Source organism: Pyrgilauda ruficollis, unplaced genomic scaffold, assembly GCF_017590135.1.
Source record: "Pyrgilauda ruficollis isolate IOZ18807 unplaced genomic scaffold, ASM1759013v1 scaffold210, whole genome shotgun sequence".
Classification (NCBI taxonomy): Eukaryota; Metazoa; Chordata; class Aves; order Passeriformes; family Passeridae; genus Pyrgilauda; species Pyrgilauda ruficollis.
The window spans coordinates 104,138-116,073 of record NW_024520319.1 but is presented as its reverse complement, the minus strand read 5'-3'; the positions used below and the strand labels follow the sequence as shown (position 1 = coordinate 116,073).

The window sequence follows — 11,936 nt, the reverse complement described above, 5'->3', positions numbered from 1 at the left end:
TCCGCGGCCGCCGCCAGCGCCCCGCCGGAAACACGTCAGCGCGCGCCCCGCCCGCTTCCGGCCCCGCTGGCCCCGCGCGCCGGGGGCTGCGGCGGGCGGCACCGGCAGAGCCGCGGGTTCGAGACCCGCCCGCGCCGCGCGGGACCCGGGATGGAGAGCGGCCCTGAGGCAGCCCTGAACATCCCGCCTCGGCACAAAGGGCAGCGGGACGGGACGGGGTGTCCGGCTGCTCCGGGGAGCTCCAGGCTGGGCAGGAGCAGGGATGCTGCACGGAAAGGGTGATGAGAGCTTGAGGGGGCAGCCGCGGAGGTGTTGGAGGACAGGCTGGACCTGCGGGAAGGGTCACAGGCTGGACTCCGTGGTCTCTGAGGTCTTTTCTAACCTCAGTGGTTCTGTGATTTTGTGACCCCTCAGCTCCAGGCAGGGAAAGGAGAGGGAGCCCCACAGCACTGGATTTCAGTAGTTTTTTATTTCTAGCATCCATACACGTCCCAGGTAGTGATCCCTGTCACGACTCAGAGCGCACCACATGGCCGTGCACAAGCAGGGTGTTTGGATTTTATAAATTATTTCTTCCAGCCTCCAGCAGGCCTCAGCAGACACATCACTGCTAGGTATGGAATTCTAATCAGCGAAGTTACAGGCAAGGTCTCCTTGCTGACACTGAAGCTATTTTTCTGGTCTATTCCTGCGTGTGGCAGCTCCTCGGTGGGAAGGACACAGCTGTCTCACCACCATCCTCAGGACTTAGTTCTTCTGGTAGTAGAACCATTTGTCAACTGTGTGGGGCAGAAAAAAGGAGGGGGTTAGTCCCCTGTCAGCCACCCAGTTATTAAGTAGTTACGTGGCAGTGTGTATGTGTCACCTCCAGCTCAGGGGCTTCCTCTGCTCCTGGCAACAGCTGCTCAGCACAGCAAACAGGTTCTGGCACAACCCTGTTTACGTGGATTTGTTTTCCCAGAGCAGTCAGCCTTGCTCAGGCTGCCATTAGGAGCATCCCTGACTTGGTGCAGCAAGGACAGCAAGCCAGGCTTCCCTCTGGCTCAGCTGACTCAGGGAGGCAAGGCTTCCAACTCCCACACCCACACGGGGGACACACATTTCTCCACGGGTTTATTCCCATGAAGGGATTGGAAGAGTCAGCCCAGCTCCTCTTTGTGCTCCCAACACCACCCTCAGCTTGCCCTTGGGCCTTGCCCTGGCTGCAGCAGCATCCAGGTTTAGTTCAGACCCTCGTTTTCCTGAGGACAATTCCTCTGAGGAAGCCCCTGGTGTGTGCTGGATGTCAGGGTGGGTTTTGAGGCTCACCTTCGGGCGGGATGGGGCTGGCAGCTTTACACGGCGGCGCCTGAAACAAGAAGGGTGTTACCAGAGACCAGAGGTGCCCTTCACTCTCCACACAGCATTCAGGGCTGCACAAGCCTTTGCTGAGCACCGTTTGAGCCCCTGTGGCAGCTGGTCTGCTGTGGGGGAACAACTGAGCTCACGTGCAGCATTCCTGGAGCCTCCCCATTCCGGGGATGCCCGAGGGGCTCTCCTCCAAGGGCAGGCTCCAGGGCCATCTGACTCCCAGCACAAGCAGTTCCCACTCCAAACCCTACACAGGTGCAGGCAGCTGCTTTTTTATAAACCTACAACACTGGTTCAAAAAATATGGGGGAATAGAGGCACTCAGAGAACTCGTCTGAAGAGCTTTCCCTGGTATTCAACAACCAGAGACAGAGAAAATCCCTGTCTGGTGACACATCCTCCATGAGGGCTTTCAAAAACCTCACTGAGACCCCCTAATTGGGATACCAGCACTTTAGAAAAAAACACAATGGTTTTTAAAGGTCTCTCCAAGACTACAGAGAGACTCAGGTTTCCAGCTATGGAAGAGAGGCAAGATTTGCACTTCGATTTTCCTGTCCCCTCCCTCTAAGCCCTTTCAGCTTGCCAACAGCAGTACTCCTCAAGTCTAGGGAGACACAATTAATTCCAGAGGCTGGACAGAAAAACTAGACCAGGAATGTCAAGCTCTTCATTCTGAAGCTGCAAAATCCCTGGGGAATTAGACTCTCTTTTCTCAGAGGAAGATCTGTACTGTGAAGCTCTTGGAAGCCCAAATATGAAAACCCTCTCAGAACAGCTGACAGCCAAGCTACAGCTCAGAAATTTAGTTCTTTTCTCCATACAAACTCCATTTGGGATTCCATCTCTTGGATGACTAAGGGCAGGGAGAAGCCTCTGGAGGAATGTCTGGTTTGCTCCACATCCACCCTGTTCAACCAGAAGCAGGTGTTCAGCCACCCAAAACACTCTGAGCATGCCACGTGCCATCCACACAGAGAGGACAGTTCACCACACAAATTGCACCCTCTTCCCCCACAATAACAGGGGGATTTGGCCACTCAAACTGGTACTTACTGCATCCACAGTAGCTTTTGCACAGTCTTGACTACAGCAGAAGGGGCTGTCAGACACCGTCAGGTTGGTGCTGGAAGACATTGGGCTCTTGTGAGAAGGTGCAAGCCCAGCCTCCCCCCAGGAGCATTAAATAATGGAATATTGTTAGACAGCCAGCAGCTAACAGAAAGCATGGCACCACCCAGGAAGGGATGTTCCAGGGTTTTTAGTTTAGGGAAGAGGAAGGGGCACATTCCCACAAGCATTAACCTACCAGTTGATCTCCCCTCCGTCAGTTTTCTTTGTTATTAAAGCTTTCCAGTGTTCGTGGGTGCCTTTGATGACATCCAGGGCAAAATCCTGAAGTTGGAGATGAGAACAAACATCATGTTATGTGGAAGCACTAGACCAGACCACCTTCTCCAGACTATCACTTACAAGGAGCTGATGTTAGGCAGCTCTGGAAGGGGCTGGAAGAAACCTCTTCCGCTCTGGTGCCATTCAGGAAGAGCAGAAACTCCCAGCACATAGCAGCTGAAACAACCAGGATTGTGCAGGAGAATTGTTTTGCTTTCAAGATGGGAGGATCTGCCAAGGTCACAGAGCAAGCTTGGGGCCAAAAGAAACTGAACAGAGTCTCGGGCCAGTGCTGCATTATAAAAGCACCTCCACCCTGCTGCTCCTCCCACTCAGTTTGTCTCCAGCAGCTTGCTGATCCAGGCCTGTCCAGGAGCTCTCTCCACTCCAGGCAAATAATTCAGACCAGCAGGAAGAGACAGGCAGCTGATCTGGCTTTGCAACTACTTAGAAATGAATTTGTTTCCAGGCATTATCAATCTCTTCCCTTAAAAATGAGCAATATATGCTCAAGCATTAACCTGTCAGCTGGAGAAGGAAACGCACGCAGTTCATTCTTGGTGTGAACACCGGCACTGAATGTCCTGGTTTGATACCAAACCAAGCCAAACAAAACATTGCAGAGCATGTGTGAGGTTCTTTATCCTGATTTTCCAGTTTCCTTGACAGGTTTTACCCATCCTGAGGGACAGCAAGGTGTTCCAGCCTGACCAACCTAGTGCTGTGCTACAGCCAAAGGGGACAAGCCCTTCATGACTCCCATTTTCTTTTCCAGAGAGAGCTTTTGGAAGAACTCCCCTCCTCTGCACCACCTCTGGAGCCCTGGGAGTTGAGTCACCTCAGTAAACCCCTCATGGCACTCCAGGAAGGGCAGGAGGAGTGAGGACACCAAAACAGGATTTCACCTGCTCAGGAGCAGTGACTTATCTGATCCAACCCAGAGAAGAGGCAGAGTGCTGCCAAGGCAGAGCCTTACTCACAGGGTGTGAGGGAACACTTCATGCCCGAAGGAAGAAGTGTTTTAACTCCTGAGTTAAGTTTAACTTGCACCAGGGTGCAGTGGAACAAAGCCAAGGGGTAAGGGAGGCAAAGGGTGATGTCAAGCTGCCTTTGCTCCAGAGCTGCAGCAAATAAACCTGGTGTTTTCCACCTGGTTCTGACACGAAGGCTCCCAGCCCTGAAGTGATCCCACATGAAAAAAACATTCAACAACACCACGGTGATAACCCCAGGCATTTTTTTTTCTGGTATTCTTGTACTCATTAGGCTGGAAAGAAACCAGCAGGATGAACTGAAATCAACTCTCAGCACCCCCACAAAAATCCATTCTCTCAGCACCTCACTCTTGTCCCCACCCAGCCTGAGCTCAGGTTCTGGACCAGGTGCCTCTGTGCACAGGAAGGTGATCCTACCTTGCCTTTAAATTCTCCATTAAAGGCAAACTGGTTTTCTGGCTTTCCATCAGGTACTTTGTATCTTCTGAACCAGTCCACAGTAGCTTCTAAGTATCCAGGCTTCATCCTTCTGACATCCTCGATGTCTGGCAGGGGACAATGGGGTTTGTTAGCCAGAAACAGTAACAGAATGCAGTGAATTACAGAATTTACGTGGCTCTGCTGAGTTGTTCCGGGCTGTGCCTCTTTCAGCCCCTCCCCAAGCAGCCATAGCTACATTTCAGACAGGTTCCCTGAAGACTCAGGGAGTATCTCCTCAGGGAAGTTAGTGTTTCATCCCCAGGGTGTGTATCCCCAGTATCCCCAGGAGCCTGGACACATTTGAACAGCTGGGATTAGAGGCTTGGGGGACAGTCCCTTTCCTTGCACTGTGTTTGGAATGCCAGGCTGTGCAGAGGATTGGCCACGTGTGACAAACAGCAGTGAAATGTTTTGCTCTACGATTGTCCTTCCAGCATCATATCTGACTGATAGAAGGAGCAAGCCCTGTCCCCAGCTCCTGAGGCTTCCAGGGGAGGAAGGGAAGCACTGCTCCTGCTCCTCCCCCCTGGAACTCACCATTGTAGCTGGCTGCTTCGGGGTCTTCAACATTGATGGCAATGACCTTCCAGTCTGTCTCTCCCTCATCAATCAGAGCCAGCATGCCCAGCACCTTCACTTTGATGACTTCTCCCCGAGAGCAGACCTGCAAGGACAAAGGCCTCGTGTCCACCCCGATGCACCCCAGGAGTGCACGACAGGAGGCCGTGCAGGGGCTCAGCAAGCAGCCAGGTACCATGAAATTAGCTCTGGCTGCCAGCAGCTCATCAGCCCTGCCTCATCTCAGCAGCAATCTCCAGAGGCAGCAGAGGGAAACATCACATTGTTAAGGGAGGGGAGGTAGGAAATGAATAATGTCCCTGGATAATTGGCTTTGGAGACATTAATTACACGTTTCAGGAGTCATTTAGGATGCGTTACCTTGCTTCCAATTTCGCACACATCAATCGGATCGTTATCTCCACAGCAACCAGTATTTTCATCCTTGTGACCTGGGTCTTCCCAAGTCTGAAAAACAAACCCCAAACCAACACCAAAATCAACCACACATAAGAATAAGAACTCAGAGGTTTAAAGAGGTAGTAAAAAGCAGGTTTATTTCGGGCATGCAGCTGCCTGGAACAAACAGAGGATGGCCCACTTCACACCTGCTGCCAGGTCAGGTATTTGGGCTACTGTTTCCCTTGGGCTTGGGAAGTTTGAATTCAAGTTAAAAGGTTCATCTTCCACAAGGTAAGCAGCCCCCTCCTACCCACAAACCCCCTTTCAACAACCTTCCAGACTTCCTCCTCTGTCCTACAGCTGCATAAAGGTGAAGTTCACATCTATAAAGGGCAATTGTTGATTTGGCTTCCTGCCTGTTCCTCTCCCTATTCATTCCTTGGCAGAAGTTTCCTGAACTCCAGATAGCAGTCCAGCAGAGATGGAAGACAGACAGTGTATTGTTTCCCTTTAATTAAACAATTGAAGACACTGTTAACCCTGGAGAAGTGATAAGAATGTGGAGTCCCGCTGTGCTCCCCAGAGCATCTCACCCACAGTGCTGAATGCACATTGAAGGACACAACTCCAGAGGCCAATTAATTGACTCCAAGAACAAGAACTGTTTAAAACATGCTCCTGATCAGGAGTGAAAAGCACTCCATGCCCACTTGCATCCCAAGGAACATGAACTCCTAAGGGGGTTGTGATATAAAAAGGAATGTTCTTCCCAAACTTCTGTGTGCCAGGACAAGACCAGTGTAGCCACGACCTTGTGATGGAATCCAGAGTGTTCAGGAAGATGTTCTGACACCTGGGTGGTGCTGTGGGGCCACAAACACTATCACACTTCTCTACCAGGAAGTGTTAAGCTCCTGATGCATAAACACCTTTGATCCACGAACACATGACAGAGCAAAGGCTTCAAAAGACACAGCTGTGCACAAAGAAGCAGGCACCAGAATCCATTCAAGCAGGAAACAACTCAACCTGTTCAGCCACGTGGGGAAAACACTTGACATGTGCCACTGTCTGGAGCACAAATACCAAATTCAGAGTGCTTGCCTGTGACCTGTCACTGACAGCTTATTCCTCTGGGGGAAACCCCAGCCTCAGAGAACATCAGAGGCAAACAGCCTTGTTTGAAGTCCCTCTTTATCTAGCAGTCCCCAGCCATTTAAGAGCATGTGTGCAGATGTCACTATCATGTCCCACCTTGCCAGCTGTTTCTGGGAAAGCACATCTGTGCAGTGGTGGGCGTTGGCAAGAAGAGTCTCCCATAAAGATTCAGCCTAAATCCTGCACCCTTAGGATAAAGCCTCGTGCTCTGCCAGGCAGGAACTGAAGGCACTGCACTGCCAGATGCACAATGACAGCTCCCTTCAGCCACAGAAGGACCTCCCAGCTCCTGCCCAGCCGAGCTCTGAGCAGCTGAGGTTGAGCAGCAGCTGCTCATCCTCAGGGAGCTTGTTTATAACATCAGATAGAAGCCTAAAACTTGGCACTTCTGCTTAAAAACACCCCTCTTTTCCTGACAGGCTCTCTCCCTCAGCAGGATGACATACCCAGCTGCAAACACCACGCTCCAGACCAGACTCTCTGCTGACCTTTTTGCTCATTAACACAGGCACAGGCACCCTGCCTCCTCCTCACCAGGAGGGATGAGCCAGTGGGATAAGCCACAGTACCTGTGGGATGGCACCATAATTCCAGATGTAGCCCTTGTGGGGAAACACGTTCGCTACGAAGCGCAGTTTCCCCTTCTTCACATCTTGCTTGATTGGGTTTAAGGGTTCCTTTGTGGAAATCTGAAAGAAAAGTTATAAATAAATAAATAATAGAATAGAATGTAATAATTATAATATAGCTATAACATAAATAATAATTATATATTCAATATAATATAATGATTTTATATAACTGCATATTATATTATGTGTAGTTATGTTGTGTTATATTATATTACATTATTATAGTTATAAATAAATCCCTCAGCTTTACCCTTTATGAATAAAAAAGTAATTTTTTAAATGGAATTGACAAGCCAAGAGACCAGGAGATGACGCTGATGCCAGCAGCAGACACTGGACACCTCCTGGTGCATTGCCATCCCCTGGGATATGGTTTCCAGCAGACTTACAAGCCTTGGAATCACACGGGGTTTAGAGCCATAAAATACTGCTTTAATCAGAAGCCATGGGAGAACACCACGGCACTCCAACATCTGCAATCTCAGCCTCCACACCAGACCTCCAGCATCAAGCAGGTACTGAGAGGAGAAGTCAGAAACCTCTCTGATTCTGGAGGTGGGTCTGAGGAGGGATTGGCAAAGCCAAGCACTAGGACTGGAACTGTAATGCAGTTACCTCCATTTTAGCATTTGTCCATCGAGGTACCTCCACGACCATGTTGAACACATTCTGAAGAAAGCAAAACAGCAGTGAGTGGGAGGGAATCTTGGGACCATGCTTTAAACTAGGGAACACATACAAGTGAGCACAAAAACCAGCCAGTTCACCTGAAACCATGCTTTTTCTGCTGGTTTTTTTTTTTTCCAGTGCTAATTTTGAGACAGCTGATAAAAGTCCTGTAGCCCAGTTAGTCACATGTCATCTCTCCAAGCTGAATCCCACAAAACACCCCAAAGGCCAGACTGAGGTTCCCACATGTTCTCCATCAGTTGCCACCTACAAACATCCCCATCACATTCCTAGGCTACAGGAACAGGTTAAATCAATGGCAAACTGCTGCATACAAACTACCCTGGACAAAACAAAATGGGTTTTGGGCCATATTTATTAAATACAAAGTGTTTAATGCTCCAGAAAGAGCCACTCTGGCCATCCAGAAAAGACAAGACCAAGAGGACAAGTCATCCATTTAATAGTGTGGGTATCTATGTGCTGCCCTGAATGAGTGAGACCACCACTCCCAAATATTCTAGTCACAATGCAGGGAAGTTTGCCCTTTCTCCAGGCTGACACTCCTGTAACAGCAGACCTTGCTAGTGGCATGGTGTGAGGATGAAGACGTGGGGGAGAAATGCAGAACCACATCTCACTGTATCTTGTTTACAGGTGACACTTGAAAACATCTCCTGTTGATCCAGCTGGGCTGAGAGTTCAATGTCAGCTTCCTCCCCAAGAAAACAAGCTTTTCCACACCTGAACCTTAACATCTGCTGTTTGAAGAGATTATGGCTTTTTAACAAAAAGTCAAACCTTGCTCCCTGGCCTGGGCAAGGCTTCTAATCCCCACCTTAAGCAGCATTAGCATGGCAAAGTCCCTCGAACCTGTATTGCCCCATAATTGGATTGATATTGTGCAACAAGTGCTGTTACATCACTGACTTTGCCCACACCCTTCCCCAGCAGAGCTTTATGACAACCCCTTAATTGCAGGGGGTCACTGCTCATTTGCATTTTGCATGCAGAAAGGCACAGAACTGTTTTTATTCCTAACTGGAGGGGAGGAATGAGGCATCTGGAACAGGCTGGGCTGGGAGCTTTATGGCTTTGCAAGCAGGGAAAGATGACTTGGGGCTGCATCTTTGTTTGGATTGAAGCTTCCCCATGGTCCAACTTGGCCAAAGACACACAGAGAGCAGCTCAAGGACATCCCTTTGCAATGACACAGGTCCAGGTAAGGTCAACACAGCCCAGCCTGAGACTGAAAAAACCACCCTGCAATCCTCTCAGCGTCTTAGGAGTCTGAGGATAAAGATCAAGGAGCCCAGACAGAGTGGGACAACCTTCTGCTCTGAGCTGGGCCCTGTAACGTAGCTGGCAGCCCACCTGCTAAGTGATGAGTAAAACCTCAGTGTTGAGGCACTCCAGCCACAGAGAGAGCCCCACGGGAGCAGCACTATTGTGTAACTTTGGGGACTGTGACCTTCAGCTATTGGGACTTTTCTCTCTGAATGACTTGGCACGGAGCTGCTGGCAGCAGCACTGCATGCCCCAGGGCACACCAGTTTCCCCTGTTAAGCACTACCAGTTCAAGGAACTCCCCCTCACCTCTGTACTCACTCCCCTGCTCCTTCCTCCCCTGTTCTGCAGGCGCCTGCAAAACGTGGCATTATCTGGATTTTCCTTGCCCGGCACCTGCACTGGGAACTGCCTCCCTACTGAGCCACTGCTGCGTCCTGGATGACCACAATCCATCTTTTCTCCTCTGTGGAGGCAAAAGCCACTACACACTTCCCAGGGCACCTCAGGTAGCTCCATTACCTTCACCTCAGCAGCTCAATCAGCTGCTTTTTGGAGGTTCATCTCTCAGCTCTGCATATTCTTTTTCCTTTCCCAGAGCCACTCCCCACCTCTGAATTTCAGCTCTCTCTGACAAGTAGTAGTTGCTCCACTACATTTCCCGAGCTGCACAGCTTTATAGTCAGAGAAAGAAACAGGCTACAACAGTAAAGGAAACAGGCAGAGAGCCTGAGGCACCACTGAAAAAACATTAAATGAAAACTGAAACACAACCATTTTGATTTCCTGAATCCGGGGCATTTTTCACTCAGAACAGCCTAGTTTGACTAATCACTGCCTGCTAGAAGGATGTGAAAGCCCTGCAGCGCTGCAAGGGGCAGGTTCTGCCAGGCAAGATGTCCCAGGAGATGCTACAGCAGGAATTTAATCTGTTCATCTTCACCCTCTGTTCTTTGTCAGATTATACTGCAGGCCATCCTGCAGCCAAACCCCAAGCCTGAAATACCATGCAGCACCCATAGGAATGGGTGTAGAGATTACAAAAAAAGCAGTTTTCTGCTTAGCTAACCCAAAACGCCTGCATGGGTGAGCTCAAGCCAAGCACTCGCATCTCTGATGCAAAAAACAGGAATGAGATCATCCATTCTCTTCTCCTGGGTTGCTCCACCCGAGGCCAGGATGGAGAGAAACCCATTCCTTGCAGGGTGAGCCTCCCACGGGTGTCTCAGGCTGCAGGACCCCCTGCTTCCTTGGATGTTTCAGCACCCCTGGTCTCTGGATGTTCGCAGATCCCCAGGTCCCTTGGATGTTTCAGGACTCCCTGATCACCTGTGTGTTCCCAGATCCCCTAGACCCTGGGATATTCCCACATCCCCATGGCCCTTGGATGTTTCAGGACCCCCTGATCTCCTGGATGTTTGAGGACCCCTGGTCCCCTGTGTGTTCCCAGATCCTCTGGTCCTCTGGATGTTTCAGGACCCCCTGACCTCCTGGATGTTTCAGAACCCCCGATCCCCTGTGTGTTCCCAGATCCCTTGGTCCCTTGGATGTTTCAGATCCCCTGATCTCCTATGTGTTCCCAGATCCCCTGGTCCCTTGGGTGTTTCAGCACCCCTGGTTCCCGGTGTGTTCCCAGAATTCCTGGTCTCCCTGCGTGTTCCCAGATCCCCTGGTTCCCTGTGTGTTCCCAGATTTCCTGGTTCTCTATGTGTTCCCAGATCCCCATGTCCCTTGAATGTTCCAGGAGCCCCTGATCCCCTGGATGTTTTAGGACTCCCCCATCTCCTGTGTGTTCCCAGATCCCCTGGTTCCCTGTGTGTTCCCAGATCCCCATGTCCTTTGGATGTTCCAGGACCCAGAATCTCCCGGATGTTTCAGGACCCCCCCCCCCCACGGATGTTTCAGGGCCCCCCCCCCCCCATCCCCTGCGTGTTTCAGGACCTCCCCTTACCTTCCCGGCGTCCGCGTAGATGGGGATATCGTGGAAGGGGGAGATGTATCGCCCGGCGGCATCCTCTGCAAGGCAAGGGGAGGGAGCAGAGTCAGACACGGGGACACCCCGGCAGCTCGCACCTGAGCGGGCTCAGGCGGGCGCCGGCGGGGTGTGGAGGGTCAGGAGGGCCCGCGGGGGGCGGCGGGGGCGGCACTCACTGAAGAAGAGCCGGTACTCGGGGCTGTGGGGCCCGGCGCGCTCCTCCACGCCGTACCCCGACATCGCCGCGCACGCCGCCGGCTGAGGGGGACACTGCGCAGGCGCAGCCCGCGACCGCGCGCGCGCACCCGGCCCGCCCCGCGCCACGCGGCGCCGCCGGGAATGGTGCGGCCCGGCTGGGAATGGTTATTGCTGGCCGGGAATGGTTATTGCTGGCTGGGGATGGTTCTGCCCGGCTTGGAATGGTTATTCCCCCCGGCTTGGAATGGTTATTCCCGGCTGGTGGGGAATGGTTCTGCCCGGTTTAGAATGGTTATTCCTGGTGGGGAATGGTTGTTCCCGGCTGGGAATGGTTCTGCCCGGCTTGGAATGGTCTGGCCTGGCTGGGAATGGTTCTTCCCGGCTGGGAATGGTTCTACCCGGCTGGGAATGGTTATTCCCGGCTGGGAATGGTCCAGCCTGGCTTGGAATGGTTATTCATGGCTGGGAATGGTCCTGTCTGGCTTGGAATGGTCCTGCCTGGCTGGCAGTTGTTCTTCCTGGCTGGGAATGGCCCTGCCTGGCTTGGAATGGTCTGGGCCAGCTGGGAATGGTTCTTCCTGGCTTGGAATGGTCCTGCCTGGCTGGGAATGGCCCTGCCCAGCTGGGAATGATTCTTCCCATCTGGGAATGGTTTTTCATGGCAGGGAATGGTTCTTCCCAGCATGTAATGGCCCTGCCCGGCTTAGAATGGTCCTTCCTGCTCACCATGGCCACAACAGCCTGGGCTGTCATGGACCAGCACAGTGTGGTCCTAGCCCAGCATAGTTCAGCACGGCCACAGTAACAGGAGTGATCCTGCCTGGCATGGCCACAGAAGGG

At 51.8% G+C, this 11,936-nt stretch overlaps 1 protein-coding gene across 1 annotated transcript; it reads right to left on the bottom strand.

Annotated features, from left to right (window-relative positions):
- Positions 1–450: 450 nt before the first annotated feature.
- Positions 451–11,177, bottom strand: PPA1 (inorganic pyrophosphatase 1). The gene is made up of 11 exons (XM_041468088.1): positions 11,075–11,177; positions 10,875–10,939; positions 7,583–7,636; positions 6,905–7,024; positions 5,157–5,243; positions 4,755–4,881; positions 4,155–4,282; positions 2,660–2,745; positions 2,407–2,476; positions 1,309–1,348; positions 451–779 (listed from the first exon to the last, which is right to left on the bottom strand). Exons 1-11 carry the CDS (start codon positions 11,136–11,138, stop codon positions 748–750), a joined length of 873 nt encoding a protein of 290 aa, XP_041324022.1. The 5' UTR covers positions 11,139–11,177; the 3' UTR covers positions 451–747.
- Between the last annotated feature and the right edge of the window lie 759 nt (positions 11,178–11,936).

What these genes read in the sequence shown, in the direction of transcription:
- PPA1 (XM_041468088.1), bottom strand. Translation starts at nt 11,138, where the DNA reads ATGTCGGGGTACGGCGTGGAGGAGCGCGCCGGGCCCCACAGCCCCGAG. An exon ending in TCTACGCGGACGCCGGGAAG is followed by an intron (nt 7,637 to 10,874) that starts GTAAGGGGAGGT and finishes TGCTTTCTTCAG; the next exon opens with AATGTGTTCAACATGGTCGT. An exon ending in ATTATGGTGCCATCCCACAG is followed by an intron (nt 5,244 to 6,904) that starts GTACTGTGGCTT and finishes TTTGTTTTTCAG; the next exon opens with ACTTGGGAAGACCCAGGTCA.